The sequence below is a fragment of the Monodelphis domestica genome, chromosome 4 (genome assembly GCF_027887165.1).
Source record: "Monodelphis domestica isolate mMonDom1 chromosome 4, mMonDom1.pri, whole genome shotgun sequence".
Taxonomy (NCBI): Eukaryota; Metazoa; Chordata; class Mammalia; order Didelphimorphia; family Didelphidae; genus Monodelphis; species Monodelphis domestica.
The window spans coordinates 266106174-266128137 of record NC_077230.1 but is presented as its reverse complement, the minus strand read 5'-3'; the positions used below and the strand labels follow the sequence as shown (position 1 = coordinate 266128137).

The 21964-nt window shown below is 35.1% G+C and overlaps 1 protein-coding gene across 22 annotated transcripts in view; it reads left to right on the top strand.

The window, feature by feature from the left end:
• The window catches only part of CEP295 (centrosomal protein 295), a 257489-nt gene that overhangs the window by 231750 nt on the left and 3775 nt on the right, over positions 1–21964 (top strand). For 21 of the 22 annotated variants that reach the window (XM_056794492.1, XM_056794503.1, XM_056794485.1 and 18 more), the window contains 6 exons: positions 5–145; positions 2046–2186; positions 4415–4555; positions 6301–6441; positions 15091–15231; positions 21096–21171. In XM_056794492.1, the coding sequence (XP_056650470.1) occupies positions 5–145; positions 2046–2186; positions 4415–4555; positions 6301–6441; positions 15091–15231; positions 21096–21171 (781 nt within the window). The remainder of the gene's footprint in view (positions 1–4; positions 146–2045; positions 2187–4414; positions 4556–6300; positions 6442–15090; positions 15232–21095; positions 21172–21964) is intronic. The other variant, XM_056794497.1, reaches the window with a different exon arrangement.

Sequence of the window (21964 nt, the reverse complement as noted above, 5' to 3'; positions counted from 1 at the left end):
TTAGGCATCAGAGTTTGAACATAGTTTCATAGAAGAACCAGAATTTACTTCGAAGAAGACTAGTAACATTAGTATTAAAGATGTCGATTTGGTAACAGGTATCCAAGAGGAAAACAAAATGAGTGAATTAGAATCCCATTTCCAGGTAAGGATAAGAACTTTAGCAATCTAATAACATGCCACTTATTTGACATTCTGAAATACAACTAAGAAGCAGGAAACAAGTACATGTCCTACTGAACAAAGGCAGGAAAATCATACCATCATGCTGACTTGATGTGCTACAAATTTATATTACATAGCTTTAACTGGGTCTTCATTACTGTAAAGCAATCCCTTTATCAATCTAATTAACTCCCTATCCCATACCCTTCACAGCATCTCCTCCAAACCTTTTCATTCCTCTTCAGATCTCCCATATCTTCCTCTCCTCCCTCTCACTTCAGCTAAGAAACTTTCTTCATGTTTTATTGACAAAATTGAGATCATTCATCCTTTTCTCCTCCACTTCCTCATCTGACAATAGCCATATTCCTTCTAATTCTATCTCCTCTTTTATTCATGTCTCTTATAGGGTCCCTCTCCTTGTGAAGAAGGTAAACCTGCCTACATCAACAGCTGTAATAAAGTTCAAATAGGAATATTCTTGTTTTTTTTTTCATTTTAAAAGTCCTCTATATATGTTAATTATTATTAAATTTCTTTTTATGTCAGCAGATCATTTCTTCTATTTAATTAGAATCAGGTCCTCAATAGCAATTTCCCTTGTCATTTTCTCCATATTTTAAATAAATTATAAGACCAAAGGTTGGGATATAATATATCTGAAAATTACAACTTAATTGCTTTGCTTAAAAACAAAAGGAATCAAATTCTTTTAAAAAACAATTTACAATCTGCAAAAATAGTAAATAAAAGTACATTAAAAGAATCCAACAAGATCAGGTAGGTTTTATAACTGGATAGCAAGTATGCTTTAGTACTTGGGAAAACTCAGGATGAGCCTTGTCAGAAAAATACAAACAGACTGTGATTGTGCCATTTCATCATACAGAAGATCCTTTCATAAAACACAAAATTTTGTGGCATAGAGTAAGGGGTCAGGAGACTTCAGACAATTCCTAGTTTTGTGTCCCTGGGCAAGTCACTGAACCCTATTTGCCTAGCCCTTGCCTATCTGTCTTAGAATTCAGCAACTCATGAGAACCATCTCCCAAGACCTAAATGATTACAAACATCAATGACAGGAGATTACCTTCACTGCTAAGACTGTGAATAATAAGTACCGAAGTCAGAACTTTAGAAATATGAAGAATCTGACCTGCATGATCTGACTTTTGGTCTGACACATTTCTGTCACTTCCTATTATCTCCATTCATTGGGGAGAAGGAGAATTTGTGCTCTCACATTCCCAGGCATCCCATAACTCAGCTTTTATTGATATTAGCCCACCTTAACTGCTATGTTTTATTGTATTCTTAAAACACTTTCGTGCTATGTGTATCCTCATCACTACATTCTTTCCCTTCATGATGCTTCTTTCTTTCCTGAACTATTCACCTTACTCCCACTGTAGTATACATCCTGATAAGATTATGTATCCCTTCAACAGTAGTGAGACCACTGGCTACTACCCTTTTTCCATGGTCCGTAAAATACTTCTGCCTGGGAGATGTGGCTACTAAGGATAGGTCTTACTATCCCCTTTGAGAGAGAGAATTATTTAATTATCATAAGTAAAAAGTGGAAGGTTTTTGCTCATGAAAAAACTGGATTATTTCTTCCTCGGTTCCTTTCTTAAATATTGGCATGATATTTCTGTTGGGCTCCTAGAGTTTTGAGGAAGAAGAAAACAGTAAGGGGACATGATTCTTTTTCCTTTTTTTTTCAATTTTTCTTTTCTTTGGCAACTTTCCTGTATAGATTTCCTAGGATATTAAATAGATAAGTAGAGATGTTTTATTTTATTTTAAGAAATAGCCATATAATAAAAAGGAATGTTTTTTTTTTAATTTGGCGATTTTGTATTTAATTCATTCTTTAGGCGTCAGAGTTTGAACATAGTTTCATAGAAGAATTAGAATTTACTTCGAAGAAGACTAGTAACATTAGTATTAAAGATGTCGATTTGGTAACAGGCATCCAAGAGGAAAACAAAATGAGTGAATTCGAATCCCATTTTCAGGTAAGGATATAACTTTAGCAATCTAATAACATGCCACTTATTTGGCATTCTGAAATACAGCTAAAAACCAGGAAACAAGTACATGTCCTATTGAACAGTGGCAGAAAAATGACACAATCATGTTAACTTGATCTGCTACAAATTTATATTTCATAACCATAACTGGGTCTTCATTGCTGCAAGATGATCCTTTTACCTACCTAATTTAACTCACTATCCCATATCCTTCACAGAATCTCCTCCAAACCTTTTCATTCCTCTTCAGATCTCCCATATCTTCCTCTCTCCCTTCTCACTTCAGCTGAGAACCTTTCTTCATGTTTTATTGACAAAATTGAAATTATTCATTCTTTTCCCCTCCACCTCCTCATCTTACATCAGCTATATTCCTTCCAATTCTATGTCCTCATTTATTCATGTCTCTTATAAATGAGGTTCCCTCCCCTGTGAAGGTAAACCTGCCTATATCAACAAATGTTATGAAGCTCAAATAAGATAATGGATGTTATTTTTTTGTTTGTTTTAAAATGTATTAGATGTTATTAAATGTCTTTTATACTTCAGCAACCCATTTCTTCTACTTAATTAAAATCTGGTTTTCAATAGCAATTTCTCTTGTCATTTTCTCCACTTGTTAAATAAATTGTAAACCAGACCAGAAGTTTGGATATCTGAAAATTACTGTGGTTTCATTGCTATCAAAAAAAAAAGATTCCAATTCTTTTAGAAAATAATTCATAATCCCTGCAAAAATAGTAAGTGAAGGTATAAAAAAAGAATTTAACATGACTGTTGAGAATTTATAAATGAATAGTAAGTATGCTTTAATACTTGGAAAAACTCAGAATGAACCTTGTCAAGAAGGTACAAACAGACTGTGAATGTGCCATTTCATCATACAGAAGATTCTTTGATAAAACACAAAATTTGGGGGGAGCTAGGTGGCATAGAGGACAGAGTCAGGAGGACCTGGGTTCCAATCTGACCTCAGACAATTCCTAGCTTTTTGACCCTGGGCAAGTCACTGTACCCTATTTGCCAAGCCCTGGTCCTTCTGTCTTAGAGTTCAGCAACTCATGAAGAAAAAACAAACAAACCTCATTGACAGGAGACTATATTCTGAAGGAAAAAAAAACCAAACATCATTGATAGGAGACTACCTTCACTGCTAAGATTATGAATAATAACTACTGAGTTATGTTCTTTAGAAATCTGAAGAACCTGGACTCCATCATCTGACTTTTGGTCTGACCCATTTCTGCCACTTCCTGTTATTTGCATTCATTGGGGAGGAGAATTTGTACTCTCACACTCCCTAACTGTAAGAATTAAATTTATATCTCTAATAATAAAAATATTATATTTTATGAGGTTTATTAAGGATCATTAGAAATCAAGGAATAAAGAGGATACAAAATAAAAACTACATGCCCATGGCTGATTAGCCCATTTTAACTCCCTGCACTTAGCTTACCACTATACTTGCTGCATCCAAAGGAAAAGTTAAATACCAATCGTGCAGAAATAGGAGAGATGATAGGGAATTCTGGGAAATGGCAAGGACTTCTGGGGAATGAAGTCTAGGGTTCAAAATCTCCATTTATACATAACTCAGCTTTTATTGATATTAGCCCATCTTAAGTGCTACATTTTATTGCATTCTCAAAACTTTTTCATGCTATGTGTGCCCTCATCACTCCATTCTTTCCCCTCATGATGCCTTTTTCTTTCCTGAACCATTCACCTTACTCCCACTGTAGCATACATCCTGATAAGATCTTGAATCCCTCCAACAGTAGTGAGACCACTGGCCACTACTCTTTTTCCATGGTCAGTAAAATACTTCTTCCTGGGAGACTTGCCTACTAGGGATAGGTTTTACTATCCCCTTTGAGAGAGAGCATTATTTAATCATCATAAGTAAAAAGAGGAAGGTTTTTGCTTATGCAATAACTGGATTATTTCTTCCTCTGTTCCTATTATAAATATAGGCATGCTGTCACTTTTGGCCTCCAAGAGTTTTGAGAAAGGAGAAGACAGTAAAGGGACATGGTTCTTTTTACTTTAATTTTTTTTCAACTTGTTTTTTTTTTTTTGGCAATTTCCCTGTATCGATTTCCTGGGATATTGAATAGATAAGTAGAGATGTATTTTATTTTGAGAAGTAGTTATATCCCAAAGCAGAGGGTTTTTTTTTTAACTTGGTGATTTCTTATTTGATTCTTCAGACACCAGAGTTTGAATATAGTATCATAGAAGAGCTAGAGCTTACTTGGAAGAAGACTAGTAACATCAGTAATTTAGATGCAGATTTTGCAAAGTGTATCCAAGAGGAAAACAAAATGAGTGAATTAGAATCCTATATTCAGGTAAGAATAATAACTTTACCAATCTAACAAAACCCCACTTGTTTGGCATTCTGAAATACAACTAAGAACCAGGAAATAAGATGTCCTGTGCCCCTGGTGAGGTGCAGAGTTGGCTTACATTCTTCATTCTTCAGAGAGACACACACATGAAGTTCCAGATTCTCTTGAGGAGAGACCATTGGAAAAATAGAAAATACATTGAAAGTGACAACTGCAGAGAGAAAACTGGCTTCTCAGCATGTCCCTGATTTTGAGCTTACTTCCCCAATCTTTTGGTATCCCTTTGGAAGCTAGAACCTCTCTGCAGGGTCAGCTTAAAGATCTTTCTAGTGGGAGAGTTCCTTCACTGTGTATCTCCTGCTATATTTAAATCTGTATGACTTTTCTTATTTCTGCTTGCTAATTACTTGGATAAATGGATTTATCAGCTAAAAAAAATTACTAAGTTGTTACTAAGAGAAATAAAGGATTAAAAAAAAATTCCTAGGTGACTAGAAAGATTTTGGTGTACTTAAAAATTAAAGATGTTTGGGAAAGGATAGATTTAGGGGATGAGACAATGTTAGGTTTGGAATATATGTTGAATTTGAGGAAGTAGCAATTTATTGGTAAACATTTAGGAGTCATCTGTGTAAAGTGGTAGCTGAAAATATTTGAGTAAATAAGATCTCCAAAAAGCTTTGAAGGCAAAAAATATAACATTAGAAGTCATCTATTCCAGCAAACCACTGGAGAACCATTAATGTATAATGGAATGGAACCTAAAAATAAAGGATTTATATAAAAAAGGACATAATTCAATGAAAAGATTGTACTTTAGGTTAACCAACTGTGTTTTAGATAGAATTCGCAGTGTGAAGTGAAGGGAACATTTCCAAAAGTTCCACCCTCTGGGTGAAGAATTTGAGGGGTTTCTGCCACCTCCTGAGACATAAAGATTACAAACTTTCTGGATGTGAAAGTATCCTATCTGATAAAATTGTGAATAGTAAGCACTGAGGGAAGTAAGCCCTATAGAAATTTGAAGAACCTGGCCTGTATGATCTGACTTTTGGTCTGACACATTTCTGACACTTCTGTTTTCTGCATTCAGTAGAGAGAGATGGAAAATTTATGCTCTCACATTCCCAATAGACCCCATAACTCAGATTTTTTTTAATTATTAGCCTATATTTTCTGTTGTATTCTACATTTTTCTGAAAAAATTTTCCTGTTTTTTATACCCTTGTTACTCCATTCTTTCCTTTCATAATACCTCTCTCTTTCCTCAACTATTTCCTTTACTTCCACCATAGCATACATCCTAATATGATCATTTGTACCCCCAACAGTCATGAGATCAACAACTGTCCTTTTTCTTTGGTCAGTAAAATACTTCTGCCTGGTAGGTGTGTCAAGTCAAGATAAGTCTTATCTAGTACCTAGTATGAGAGAGCATCAATTAATCAATAGAAATAAAATTAGTAAAAAGATTTATTCAAGCGATAATTGGATTGTCTCTTAATCATTATCTTCTTAAATATTGGCATGCTATTTTTACTGATTTAATGGAGTTTTGAGGCAGGAGGGCACATGGTTCTTTTTCCTTTAAAAAATTTTTTTCAGCGTGTCAGTTCTTTCTCAATTTCTTTGTTTAGTTTTTCTTGGGATTTTAAATAGATAAATAAAGTTATTTTATTTTATTTTGAGAAATAGTCATTTTTTAAAGTTTTTTTCACCTTCATGATTTCTTATTTATTCTTTAGGAGTCAGAGTTTGAACATCATTTCACAGAAGAATCCAAGATTACTTTGAGCAGCAATGGTAACATCAGTATTACAGATCTAGATTTGGAAAACTTTATCCAAGAGGATAACAAAATGAGTGAATCAAAAAACCATTTTCAGGTAAGGGTTAAAAGTATGCCATTCTAGTAACAAACCACTTATTTGGCATTCTGAAGTACAACTAAGAACTAGAAAATAAGTATAAAAAGATATATGAAGATAGATGTCACAAGATCAATTTTGATAAAAGGAATATACTTATGAGAGGAGTTGTACTACATGATCTCTGGAATCTTTTATCAAGCATTTTACTAATTTGAATGATCCTAAGACCTTTAATTTGAATTGGTTCACTCTTCTTTTACATACTTCTAACCAGTATGGTTATGGACTTTTTTATTCCATATTAGATTGGAAACAGTAAATTAATTGGGAAAATGAGAGACATGATAGGGATGTTTGGAAAGGCCAAAATCCCTTATTCCATTATCATATCAGAGAACTTGCCCTGCCAAGCCTGAGCCTCCAGCCTTCACCTTTCTTCTTATGCATGTCCTACTGAATGAAGGCAAAGAAAATCACCCAATCATGCTGACTTGATCTGCTACAAATTTATATAATCTCAACGACATAACCTCAAATGGGTCTTCATTACTGCAAGGCAATCCTTTCACCTACCTAACTACCTCACTCTCCCATACCCTTCACAGAAGCTCTTCTAAACCTTTACATCCCTCTTCAGATGTCCCCTATCTTCCTCTCCTCCCTCTCATTTCAGCTGAGAACCTTTTCTCATGTTTAACTGAAAAAATTGAGGCCATTCATCCAGAGCTTCCTCTTTTTCTCCCTCACCTCCTCATCTTATATCAGTCAGATTCCTTCTGATATTATCTCCTCTTTTACTAATTTCTCTTATGAATTATATGTGGTCCCTCTCCTTGCCAAGGTAAACTTGACTACATCAATTGTTCTGAAGCTCAATTAGGACAATGCATGTCATTTTTTTTCCTCGTTAAAAGTTCTATATATGTGTCAGTTATTATTAAATGCCTTTTGTACTTCAGCTGACCATTTCTTCTTTTTAATTAGCATCAGGTCCTCAATAGCAATTTCCCTTGTCAATTTCTCCACATTTTAAATAAATTGTAAGGCAGACCAGAGGGTGGGCCAACTAGAAGGGGTGAAAATTACTATGGCTTAATTGCTATGCTTAAAAACAAAAGGAATCAAATTCTTTTTAAAAGTATGTTACTGAACTCGAAAGCGATCAAATTAAAAACCCCCAGCAGAAAACCAAATTAGAAATCCTAAAAATTAAGGGAGAAATTAATAAAATCGAAAGTGATAGAACTATTGATTTAATAAATAAGACAAGAAGCTGGTACTTTGAAAAAACAAACAAAAGTATGTTACTGGGGGCAGCTGGGTATCTCAGTGGATTGAGAGCCAGGCCTAGAAATGGGAGATCCTAGGTTCAAATATGACTTCAGATACTTCCTAGCTGTGTGACCCTGGGCAAGTCACTTGACCCCCATTGTCTGTCCTTACCACTCTTCAGTCTTGGAACCAATACACAGTATTGCGTATTGGTTCAAAGACAGAAGGTAAGGGTTTAAAAAAAAAGCAAGTTATCCATGCAAAAAAGCAAATACAAGTACATAAAAAGAATCCATCATGACCATATAGGTTTTATAACTAGATGACAAGAATGCTTTAATACATGGGAGGAGTCAGAATGTATCATGTTAGGAAGATACACATAGACTGTGCCTTTGCCATTTGATCATACAGAATATTCTTTAATAAAAAAAACAAAATCTTGGAGCAGCTAGATGGCATAGTCAATAGAGTGCCAGGAATAGAGTTAGGAGGACCCAGGTTGAAATCTGGCCTCAGACACTTCCTAGCTTTGGGACCCTGGAAAAGTAACTTAAACCCATTTGCTTAGTCCTTGCCTTTCTGTCTGAGTTGTTACTAAGACAGAAATAAAGGAGTTTAAGAAAATTCCTAGGTGACTAAAAAGATTTTTGTGTCCTTAACAAATAATAATGTTTGAGAAGGAACAGATTACAGTGATAAGACAGTGTTTGATTTGGGATATATGTTGAGTTTGAGGAGGTAGCAGAATATGAAGTGGAAGTAAAAAGAAAGGTCTGTAGCTCAGTTTTTTGGTATTTGATGAGAATAAACATTTAGGAATCATTTGTGTCAATTGGTAATTGAAGCTATTTGAGTAAATGAAATCCCCAAAAGCATTGAAAACAAAGAGTATAACACTGGAGACATCTGCTTTTAAGCAAAGGATGTGGAAAGCCAGAAAAGGAAATATGCAAAGTTGGAGAAGCATTAATGCTTAAGGGGATGGAACCTAAAAATAAAGGATTTAGATAAAAAAGGACATAATCCAAATAAAAGATTGCCCTTTAGATTGACTAACATGTGTTTTATTTTTTTAATTGAAAATTTTTATTTAATTAATTTAGAACATTTTTCCATGGTTACATGATTCATACTCTTTCCCTCCCCCCACCCATAGCCGACATGCAATTCCACTGTGTTTTACTTGTGTCATTGATCAAGACCTATTTCCATATTATTGATAATTGCACTAAGGTGATCGTTTAGATTCTACATCCCCAGTGATATCCCCATCAACCCATATGATCAAACAGTTGTTTTTCTTCTGTGTTTCTGCTCCCACAGTTCTTCCTCTGGATGTAGATAGCATTCTTTCTCATAAGTCCCTCAGAATTGTCCTGCATCATTGTATTGCTGCTAGTAGTAGTCCATTACGTTTGTACCACAGTGTATCAGTCTCTGTGTACAATGTTCTCCTGGCTCTACTCCTCTCACTCTGCATCAATTCTTGGAGGTTGTTCCAGTTCCCATGGAATTTCTCCAGTTCGTTATTCCTTTGAGCACAATAGTATTCTATCACCAACATATACCACAATTTGTTCAGCCATTCCCCAATTGAAGGACATCCCCTCATTTTCCAATTTTTGGCCACCACAAAGAAAGCAGCTATGAATATTTTTGTACAAATATTTTTCCTTAAGATCTCTTTGGGGTACAAACCCAGCAGTGCTATGGCTGGATCAAAGGGGAGACAGTCTTTTATTGCCCTTTGGGCATAGTCCCAAATTGCCCTCCAGAATGGCTGGATCAATTCACAACTACACCAGCAATGCATTAATGTCTGGACTTTGCCAAATTTCCTCCAGCATTCATTTCTTTCCTTTGCTGTCATTTTAGCTAACCTGCTAGGTGTGAGGTGATACTTCAGAGTTGTTTTGATTTGCATTTCTCTAATTATAAGAGATTTAGAACATTTTTTTCGGGTGTTTATTGATAGTTTTGATTTATTTATCTGAAAATTGCCTATTCATGTCCCTTGCCCATTTATCAATTAGGGAATGGCTTGATTTTTTTTGTACAATTTATTTAGCTCCTTATTAAACTGTGTTTTAGATAGAATTCTTAAAGTGAAGCGAAGTGAAGATTTCCAAAAGTTTGACTACCCCAAGTGACGATTTTGGGAGACTTCATCCATCTTCTAAGGTATAAAGTAAAGATACAAACTTTATTGAAACAAAAGTACTGTCCCTGAAAAGATGGTGAATAGAAGTAAGTCTTGTAGAAATCTGAAGAATCTGCACTGAGCCAAGCTAGTGGAGTAGCAGCACAAAAAGCCAGAACCACTCTAAGAATTCTCTGAAACTGACCTTAAAATAGGGCTTCAAAGGAATCCAAACCTGGGAACAAGCCAACTTTGAAACCTTGGTACTCTGCCTAAGCCAACAGCAGAGGACCCCACTCCTACCCTTGAAGTCCCAAATCCTGGCATACACCTACAGTGAGTCCCTAAATCCATAGCACTTGACCCATTCAAGTCTGCGGTGAGGCCCCAAGCTCCATCGCACTGCAGTCCACAGTGCACAGGACTGATGCAAGCCCAGAATGAGGCTCAGAGCTTCTGACCAAGCCAGCAGTGAAGACCCCAAACCCAAAGCAATCCCTCTCAGGGGGTCCTAAAGGGTCCTGACAAACACTCGAGGGTCTCAAAGAAGTGAGGAGAATGAGATGTGGTAAGAAGGGTGACACAAATACACTTGGGTGCTAGGAGGGCCACTGAAGCTGGTAGCAATCAGAGGGGAGGTTTATTGATCACAACTAGTATTTTATAGAGAAAGTGACGTAGGCTAAGGGATGAGGTAAGCTTTTTGTATACATAATGAATGTAGATAATTTATCATTTTTTTACAATAGACTTAGTTTACCTCATCGAATCTAGACAGAATTTTCTACAGGCTGATAAATCAATATGTTAATGTGTAACCATCTAATCCACTTTCTCAGGGAATGCATACATCAATGGTTTTTTGGAAGAACATTCAGTTTTTACAAAGTAAGGCAGGAAAGGGTAGAGAGGAGGGGCTTGGGGGGCCTCATGTGAGGAGTGCTATGTGACTGATTCTGGCCAGACCATGGCTTTGATTTTACTGGGGTCCACTCTCACTACTGGAGGCTACAAACCCCAGAACAAGCAAGTCCCTGCCTGGCTGCTGCTCACCTAAGGGGAGGCCCAGAGCCCTGCTCAAGCCTGCACTGAGGCCCCCACCCCAGGGCAAGGTAACTCAATGCTCACTGAGCCCTATAAGCCATCTGTAGTCCCTAATAAAGGAAATTGAATCTGCAACGAGAGGTGGCTCACAGGTCACCATACTACCTTGGAAAAACTGAAAGTTGAAGAAAACCAAAATAAGAGCTGAGGGTAACAGCAGGGAAAGACTGAAGTTTAAGAAGGTTGCCCTCAATCCTGAGAACAGCCCATCTTTAAAATAAAATAAAAGTAAAAAAATTATGGGAAAACGAGTAAACACAAAAAACACACCTAACCATAGAAATTTTTCTGGAGACAAAGAGCAAGGCACAGACTCAATAGGGAACAGTGAACTCAAAGCAGCCACATGAAAAACTTCAAAGCAAAATGGAAATTGGTCTGAGGCTCTGGAAGAGCTCAAAAAAGGAATTCAAAAATCAAATAAGAGTGGCAGAAGAAAAATGTGGAAAAGACATGAAAGTAAAACAAAAAGAAAATAACAGCTTAAAAAACAGGATTGGTGAAATGCAAAAGGAGGCACAAAAATCCTATGAAGAAAAGAGCTTTCTAAAAAGTAAAATTGACCAAATGGAAAAGGACATTCAAAAAGATCATGGAAGAAAATCAATATTTAAAATTTGGAATTTGGCAAATAGAAGCTAATGACTTCATGAGAAACAATAAAACAAAACAAAAGATTTTTTTAATGGAAAAAAATCTGAAATACCTCATTTGAAAAATAGCTGCTCTGGAAAATAGATCCAAGAGAGACAGTCTAAGAATTGTCTTAGAAGTGAACTATCTAAAAGTCATAAAAAAATGGCCTAGACATCATATTATAAGAAATTATCAAAGAAAAGTGCTCTGATACCTTTGAACAAGAGGGTAAAATAGAAAAGTGAAAAAATCCACTGATTACCTCCAAAAATAAATTCCCAACCAAATTCAAGAGCTACCAGGCTTAGGAGAAAATATGCAAGGAGACAGAAAGAAACAATTCAGATCTCATGTAGTTACAGCAGTATTGATTACACAGTATTTAACAGCTTCTACACTAAAGATTAAGACAGTTTTGGAATATGATATTCCAGAATGCAAAAGAAGTAGGTTTGCAACCAAGAATCATCTACCATTAAAACTGACTATATTCTTTCAGGGTGGAAAATGGTCTTTTAATAAAATAGAAGTTTTCTAAGCATTCCTGATGAAAAGACCATACCCAAATAGAAATTCTGATTCCAAATGCAAGATTTAAGTGAAGCATAAAAAGATAAAGAAGAAAGAAGAAATTTAAGAGATTCAATAAGTTTGAATTGTTTATATTCCAAAGAGATTTGTAACTCGAATATTTTTATCATTAGCAGAGCAATTAGAAGGAGTTTACATAGATAAAGGGTATAAAAGTAAGCTGTTTAGGATGATCTGATATATAAAAATAAATAAATACATAGGGGGAAAAGAGGATTGCACTGGGAAGAAAGGAAAAATGGGCCAAAGTGCATCACCTAAATAGGTTCAGAAAAAACTATTAAAATGGAAGGGAGGATGAGAGTGATGTAGAGCAATGCTTAAACCTAAGTCTCATTGGATTAGGCTCAGAGAGGGAATAACAACCAGACTCATTGGGATATAGAATCCTATCTACCCTATTGAGAAGTAGGAAGAGAATAGAAACATTTAATGATTTCATTAAAGAGAATGATAGGAAAAACATCAAAATTTGTGGGATACAGCTAAAGCAGTACTTAGGGGGAAATTTATATCTCTGAAGGCTTACATCAATAAAAGAGAGAAAAAGCAAATCCGGCATACAGCTAAAAAACTAGAAGAACAAATTAAAAATTCTCAGTTAAAGATGAAGTCCTAAAAATCGAAGGAGAAACTAATAAAATTGAAAGTAAGAGAGAGATTAAATGAATAAATAAGACTAGGGGTTGGTTTTATGAAAAAAAATAGAGCATTTGTTAATTTGATTTCAAAAAGGAAAGAATAAAATTAATAGTATAAAAAATAAAAAGGGTTAATTCACCACCAATGAAGAAGAAATTAAAGCCATCATTAGGAGTTATTTTGTCCAACTGTATGACAATAAGTTCGACAATGTAGGTGAAATGGATGAATATTTATAAAAATGTAAAATTCCAGATTAACAAAAGAGGAAAGATTTTTTAATCCATTTCAGTCCATTTCAGAAAAGTCCATTTCAGAAAAAAGAAATTAAACAAGCCATCAATGAACTCCCCAAGAAAAAATTCCTAGGGCCAGATGAATTCACAAGTGAATTCTGTCACATATTTAAAGAATAATTAATCCCAATATTATATAACTATATGGCAAACCAGGCAAAGAAGAAGTCCTAGTACTAAAACCTAAGCCTATAAGAGTAAAAATACAGAAAGAAAATTACAGACCAATTTCCTTATGGATATCAATGCAAAATCTTAAATAAAATACTAGAAAAGAGACTACAGCAGTATATCAAAAGGATCATTCACTATGATCATGTGGGATTTATACTGGGAATGTAAGACTGGCTTAATATTAGGAAAATAATATAATTGACCAAATCAATAACCAAACCAACAGATATCACATGATTATCTCAATAGATGCATTAAAAGCTTTTAACAAAATACAACACCTTTTCCTATTAAAAACAGTAGAAAGCATAGGAGTAAATGGGACTTTCCTTAAAATAAGTAGCTGTCTAACACCATGAGCAAGTATCATCTGCAATGGGAATAAGTTAGAAGCCTTCCCAGTAAGATCAGGAGTGAAGCAAGGATGCCCATTATCACCACTATTATTTAAAACTGTACTAGAAATGTTAGCTTTAGCAATAAGAGAAGAAAAAGAAATTGAAGGAGTGAAAGTAAGCACTGAAAAACCTAAACTATCACTGTGGATAAAATGATGGTATACTTAGAAAATCCTAGAGAATTAACTAAAAAGATAGTTGAAATAATAACTTTAGCAAAATTGCAGGATACAAAATAAACCCACACAAATCATCAGTATTTCTGTATATTACAAACAAAAATCTAACAGCAGGAGATAGAAAGATACACAGCTACTCTCAGCAATACAATGATTCAGGACAATTCTGAGGGACTTATGGCAAAGAATGCTCTCCACCTCCAGATAGAATGAATATCAAAGCAAACTATTTTTTACTTATAGATTATTTGGGTTTTTATTTAGGGTCTGGGTTTTATATTATTATTTTCTGACCAAAATGAACAATATGGAAATTTGTTTTGCTTGATAATACATGTGCAACCCAGATTGAATCGCTTGCCAGCTCTGAGATGAAGGATGGAAGGGGGGAGGGAAGGAGACAAATTTGGATCATATAAGTTCATGTGAAAATTTTTGTTACATGTAATTGGTAAAATAAGATGTCTTTATAATAAAAAAGAAAATTAAAAAAAAGGAAATCTGAAGAATCTGGCCTCCATGATCTGATTTTTGGTCTGACACATTTCTCACACTTTCTGTTATCCTCATTCAATAGGAAGATGGAGAATTTGTGCTCTCCCACTACCAATAGTCTCATAACTCAGTTTTTATTGATATTAGCCCATAATATCAGCTGTTTTACTATATTATGAAAAATTTTTCCTGCAACTTACATCTTTGTCACTCCATTCTTTTCCTTTATGATACCTCTTTCTTTCCTCAACCATTTCCTTTACTTACACTGTAGTACACATCCTGATAAGGTCATGTGACAACAGTCATGAGAACACTGACCACTGTCCTTTTTCCTTAGTCAATAAAATATTTCTTCTTGGTAGGTGTGTCAATTCAAGATAATTTTTTACTAGCCTCTTTGAGAGAGAGCATTTTTTCATCATTAGAAGTAAAATTAGTGGAAGATTTCTGCTCAAGTAATAACTAGATTGCTTCTTAATCAGTTCCCTTCTTAAATATTGGCATGCTATTTCTGTTGACCTAATGGAGTTTTGATATAGGAGGGCACAGTGAGGGGACATGGTTCTTTTTCCCTTAAAATTTTTTTCAACATGTTTGTTCTTTGGCAATTTCCCTGTTTAGTTCTTCTTGGAATATTATATAGAGATGTTTTATTTTATTTTGAGAAATAGTCATATATTAATAAAAGAGTTTTTTTACCTTGATGATTCCTTATTTAATTTGTTCTTCAGGAGTCAGAACTTGAACATTATTTCACAGAAGAATCAGAGCTTACTTCAAACAGCCATGGTAACATCGGTAATACAGATCTAGATTTGGAAAACTGTAAGCAAGAGGAAAACAAAATGAGTGAATTAAATAGCCATTTTCAGGTAAAGCTTAAAAGTTTACCAATCCAATAACATCCATTTATTTGGCATTCTAAAACACAACTAATAACTAGGAAATAAGTACAAAAAGACATGTGAAGACCAATACTGATAGAAGGAATGCTTTGGTGAGGCAGTTCTAATACATGATCTCTGAAGTCTTAATTTGTAATTGTGACCATGAAAATGTGGGTTCAATGACTGTGAATTGCCAAAACTGTAAAAATAATTTTAGTGTCTTGATTTTATATCAAAAATAAGTGGTCGCCATGGGGAAAATTCCCAACTATGAAATACTCAAGTCAGTTGGGTTTTATGGAGATTTTAATTAATACGAATGAAGGAATTAAGGGAAGGGAGAGAGACAGAGTAAGAGGAAATAGTAGGAAAAGGCCTAGGCCTTTCTCTTTAAGAGAGAAAACTAAGTCAGTTTTTTATCCACTCACCACAAGATTTTGTCCCAAGCAAAACTCCAACTAAGTTCAGAGGCCCAGCTACTCCAATCAGTCCAAGATCTACCTCTAAGATGAGAGAGCCAGCTCCTTTTAAAGAGAAATTTCTCTTATGTCACCTCCCCTAAATTTTCATATCTACCAATCACAGTACACGTTTTCCACAGGACTGACCATTCTTAATTCACCTCTTCTTTAGTTCTCAACTTCTCTGTGTAGACTAAAACTTCACACCTCTTTTGTTAAGCTTGCCCTTTGCTAAGTTGCCTGACCTTTTAGTGATTAATTTGACCTTCATAGGCACTTAGCACCCTTTTGTATTAGATCTAAAAATAGACCTAGCTTAAGCTTTTGGCCTCACTATAAGTATGAGTTAGAGACTTTTTCATTGTTCAGTAAGGAGTTTACAACTTTATCTTCCCCTAAAGTATGCCTAAGTATGGGTGGAGTAATGTTAACATTCCCAATACATTCCTGACCAAGTACCTTCATTGTTTAAAATGGGGAATAGCTTGAACCAAATGTTCCAAGGTAGAGTCTGAGAAATTTTAAGATTCACATAATCCATGCATTTTTAAAATTTCTAACAAGTATAGTTATGTGTTTTTCTATCCTTTAATAGATTAGAAACAGTAAATTAACTGAGATAATGGGATGCATTAAAGGGATATATGAAAATACAGAAGTAAGGGACTTACTCCATATCACAGAATCTACCCAGCCAAGCCTGAGCTGTACATCACTCTCATCATTTACTTTTGTTCTCATACATGTCCTCTTAATGGGGGCAAAAAAAAAATCACATATAATCATGCTGACTTTACCTACTATAAATTTATGTTACATGATGTCAACTGGGTCTTCATTGCTTCAAAGCAATCCTTTTACCCATGTACCTGGAGAGAGCACCAGGCCTAAAGACAGAAGGTCCTGGGTTCAAGTATGGTTTCAGAAACTTCCTAGCAGTGTGATCCTGGGCAAGTCACTTTAACCCTGATTGTCTAGTCCTTGCCCTTCAGTGTTAGAGTAGTTGCAAGGATAGAAAGTAAGGGTTTGTTTATTTGTTTGTTTTTTAAAATACCTCTATACACAAAATTTTGTTCTTGTTGTTCTTTCAGTTATGTCCACTTGGGGTTTTTGTTTTTGACACTGCCACTGAAGGGGTTTGTTATTTCTATCTCCAGCTCATTTTATAGATAAGGAAACTGAAGCCCATAGGGTTGCCACTTACCCACCCAGGATCACACAGCTCCTAAGTGTCTGAGGCCAGATTTGAACTAAAAAAGAAGAGTCTTCCTGACTCCAAACCAAGTGTGCAGATCCACTGAACCACCTGGCTGCCTGGCAAAGTAGACTTAATATATATTAAAACATCACATAGAGATAGGATGATCCTTCCTTAATACAATAAAGAGAATATATCCCAAAGGATGAGTAAGGGAGAAACACTTGGATGTATCACTATAAAGGAGGAATGTTGTCTTCCACCATTCATAATAGGCTTAGTTTTAGACGTCAGAGCATTAACCAAAAAAGTGTGAAAAAAACTAATGGGAGAGCACTGTTATTTAGTCATTTTTCAGTTGTGTCCAGCTCTCTGTGACCCTATTTAGGATTTCCTTGGCGAAGCTATTGGAGTAGTTTGCCATTTTACAAATGAAGAACTGAAGCAAACAAAATTAAGTCATTTGCTCAGGGTCACACAGCTAGTAAGTGCCTGAGGCCAGATTTGAACTGAGGAAGATGAGTCTTCCTGACTCAGGGACTAGCGCTCTATCCACTGAGTCGTTTAGCTGCCTAGGGAGAACACTGTGACAATTAAAATAATAATGAATTATAAACCTAATCAAATCTTTTGACTTAGCAACTTCAGTGCTAGATCTTTATCTTAAAATATCTTTAAGAGGAAAAAGGAGCATATCAATCAATACAAAAATATTTAGGGCCATTTCATCATGTAGAAACAAATCTACATGTTGAACTATGAGAAATGTTAGGTAAATTGTGGTATATTAAGGCTATGTTAAAAAGGGTGACTGAAGAACACAATGGATCAAGTAAACATCTGAATGATGCAATGTGAGAAACAAAGTAAAAATAGTAAAAGCAGAAATAAATGTTCATTTGACTATTCACAGAAGACAAACAACAGTGGGAAAAGGGCTTGATTTGGATCCAGAGACCTTGATTCACATCCTAGCCCTGCCATGTGGCTGTCTTGTGTACCTTGCCCAATAGTTTCACTTGCTGAGCCTTATTTTCTTCATCTGTAAAATCAGAGGCTTAGACTAAATGGACTTTTAAAGTCTCATCTAAGGTCTAAAAGTCTATGATCATTTATAATTCTATGACTATATTTTCAAAAAAGAAAATGAAATCTGAAAGTAATAAGATTTTAGGCAAAATGAATTTTTTGTTTATTGTCTGTTGCTTTCCATGATTTTCCTTTGTGAAATGCTAGGGCTTCCATATATGATATTACATCTTATTTTTTTATTTATTTGATTATTTATATTATATAGTTTTTTATAAACATTAAGCAATTTAAATAGTTTTATTAGAATATTCTTTTATTTATATCAGTTATTCACCATATCTCTCATCTTCTCCCTCCAGAGAGCCATCCTATATAATGTTTTTTAAAGACAAAAAAAAAGAAAAGAAAAAGAAGGGGTGAGGAAAGGAGGAAATAAACATCACTGATCTAACATGTAAAAATCCAAAACCATGTGCAGTGTGCAATACCTATTAATCTTCCACCTTCCTTAAAGGGTTGGGTGGGCAAAAACCTCTCAGATACCTCTTCAAGCCATACCTGAGCTTTATACTTTTGTTATGTTTCACTTTGGACATTTTATGTGTGGTTGTTCTTTCCATTTATATTGTTGTAGACATTGTGTGTATTGTTTTCTTGGCTCTGCTTACTTCATAAATAATATTTTTTAATGTAACCCCTTCTTTCCTCTAATCTGAGAGGTTATATATCCATTAGTTAAAAGCAGTTAGATGGCCCAGTGGCTAGAGAACTGGACTTTGAGTAAGGAAAACCTGAGTTCATATTTGGCTTCAGCATTTACTAACTGTGTGACCTTAGGTATATCATTTAATCTCTGTTTGCCTCTGTTTCTTCAACTGTAAAACAGTGATGGGAAACCTATGGTACATATGACAAAAACAGCACACAGAGCCCTTTCTATGGGCACAGCTGCCATCACTGGCCAGAGTTCGTTACTAGAAAACCAGAGGGATTCAGGTGGAGCTGTTCCCTTCTCCCTCTCCATGTTCTTGTGGACATTTCTCACTTTCCCCACCCTTCTGCCTAGCAGCCCATGGGAGCCCTTCCTCTCTCCTCTGTCTGGGGCAAAGGGGTGGGGTGGGGAGTGAGGTGGGGAGAAGTGGGACCTGGCACTTGGTTTGGGGGGGGGGGGGGAAGAGCCAGGAACTCCATCTCTAAAAGATTTGCCATCACTACCCTATACCAAAATAAGGTCAAAGTGAGTATATGATTTAGACATAAAAGATACAATAAGTAAATTAGGGGAATATCAGATCTATGGAGAAGAGAAGAATTTATGACCAAACAAGAGACATTACAGGTTGTAAAATAAATAATTTTGTTTATATTAAATTAAAAAGGTTTTGTACAAATGAAACCAATGTAACTAAGAATAGAAAGGAAACAATAAACTGGGGTGGGGGGGATTTCCAGGAAATATCTCTGATAAAGGCTCATTTCTCAAATATATCAAGAACTAAGTCAAATTTATAAAAACACAAGCCATTCTCCAGTTGACAAATGATCAAAGGATATGAACAAGCAGTTTTCAGAATAAGAAATCAAAACCATCAATAACCATATGAAAAATTGTTCTAAATTTCTCTTGATTAGAGAAATGCAAATTAAAACAACTCTGGGGTACCACCTCACACCTATCAGGTTGACCAATAAAGTGGTAAATGTTGGAGAACATGTGTCAAAACTGGGACCCTAATACATTGTTGGTGGAGTTGTGAAATGATCCAACCATTCTGGAGGGAAATTTGGAACTATGCCCAAAGGGCTATAAAACTGTGCATACCCTTTGATCCAGTAATGCAACTACTAGGTTTGTATCCCAAAGAGCTCAAGAAAAAAAATGGGACAGTTGGGGAAGGACTTAAATATATAAAAATATTATAGTAGCTCTTTTTGTGGTAGCAAAGAACTGGAAATTGAGAGGATGTCCATCTCAATTGGGAAATGATTGAACAAATTGTGGTATATGATGGTGGATGGAATACTATTGTGCTGTAAGAAATGAGGAACAAAGTGATTTCAGAAAAAGCTGGAAAACCCTACATGAACTGATGCATAAACAGAACCAGGAGAACATTGTACACAATAATATTGTGGAATGATCAACTATGAAAGACATTAGCTATTCTCAGCAATAGGAAGATTCAGGATAGTTCTGAAAGACCATAAAGAATGCTATCTACCTCCAGACTCTAGACAAAGAACTGTTAGAGTTGGAATGCAGATTAAAGCATATGGTTTTTCACTTTAGTTTGTGTTTTTATTTTGGGATTTGGGTTTTAGTATTCTCTTAAAATAATGAACAATATGGACATTCATTTTGCATGATAAGTGTATAACCCAGATTAAATTGCTTACCATCTCTGGGAAAGGGGAGGGAAGGGAGAGAGAGACAATTTGGATTTTATTAACTTCAGAAAACATGTGGAAAACTGCTGTTACATGTAATTGGGAAAATAAAATATCTTTAAAAAAATTAAAAGATGTCTGCCTTCTGTCTAAGAGTATTTCTTTTGAGATACTTTTGTGTTTCCATGCAGACATGTGGATAGGCAAACTTGACTTGCTTTCACATGATTCAGTTATTTCTTTACATATTTCCATATAAAAAAAATTCTTAAAAAAAAAGAGAGATTTAGCTATAGGCTAAATTGCCTGACACTTTTTTGAGATATAGTCATGAATGTAGGCAATCACAATTATGTATTTGTGTTTTATATTCTATCTGTTAATATCAAAGTACCTTTTTTATTGCGTTAGATTTGGTGGGGTTTTGGTTTTGTTTTTTTAACTGTGGACTAGTAATTATAAGACAGTCTGTCCACATTGTCTTGATCTGTCATTCCAAAGCAGTTAGAAATGTGCTAAATAGTGAGGATGGTTTGTTTTGTATATACTTGTGATCAATTTTTGAGGAGTGAAAATATTCGATTTTATCACTTTCCTTAGTGGTATAAATGATTCTGTGGAAAACCAGGTTTTTACCAATATTTGGTTTTGTGCTTGGTTGCTTCTGTTTGTAAATGTTAATTTTGAGCGATCGTGGCAATAGCAACATCTATCCTCCCTTTTCTTATGACAGTAACTAATGTTAATTTTTCCATCCATATTTGCATTAGGTGGAGGTGTCTAAAGACCATTTCTCAGTTTGTGCACCAAAGTGCACCAAAGAATCTTCCTCAATACAACCTGCAGGTAATCCTCATGCACAGGTCACATGGCCACTAGAATGGTCAACCATGTTAAGTCATACTATTCCTGAATACAATAGAAATGTATGGTATTATTGTGGCAAAAAGGTACAGGATTAAGCAATGATTTACAATATATAGCAATTATAAGTGTCTCATTTAAAGGCCTGTTTCTTATTAATACTAAAGTGGTCAATGTAGCACTTTAAGGTATGCCAAATATTTATGTTTTTATTTTTACATTGTAAATAAAAGTATTTTTTAAAGTTTTTTTAAATTTTACATAAATGACCATTAGAGTCACCAACTCTGTGAAGTACGTCCTACATGTATATTCTGAAGAAGATTAAACTAAGATTTAGGAAGATTAAGTGAGATGGCCAATATTATAAAGCAAGTGTGAGATGTTATCTTGACTCTTAAATGGTTATTCATAAAACCCCAGTGTTTATACAAAAAATCCTTGTTGTTGTTGTTTTTTAAACCTTACCTTTTGTCTTGGAATGAATACTGTGTATTGGCTCCAAGGCCAAAGAGTGGTAAGGGCTAGGCAATGGGGGTCAAGTGACTTGCCCAGGGTCACACAGCTGGGAAGTGTCTGAGGCCAGATTTGAACCTAGGACCTCCCATCTCTGGGCCTGGCTCTCAATCCACTGAGCTACCCAGCTGCCCCCACAAGAATCCTTGTTAAAGAAAAATGCATTTTATTAGTTACAGAATATAGATGAAAGAGTTATTGTCTGAGTATAGTATAGCTAGTCTCACTAAATCAAAGAAATCTGCCCATTGGGCCAGGC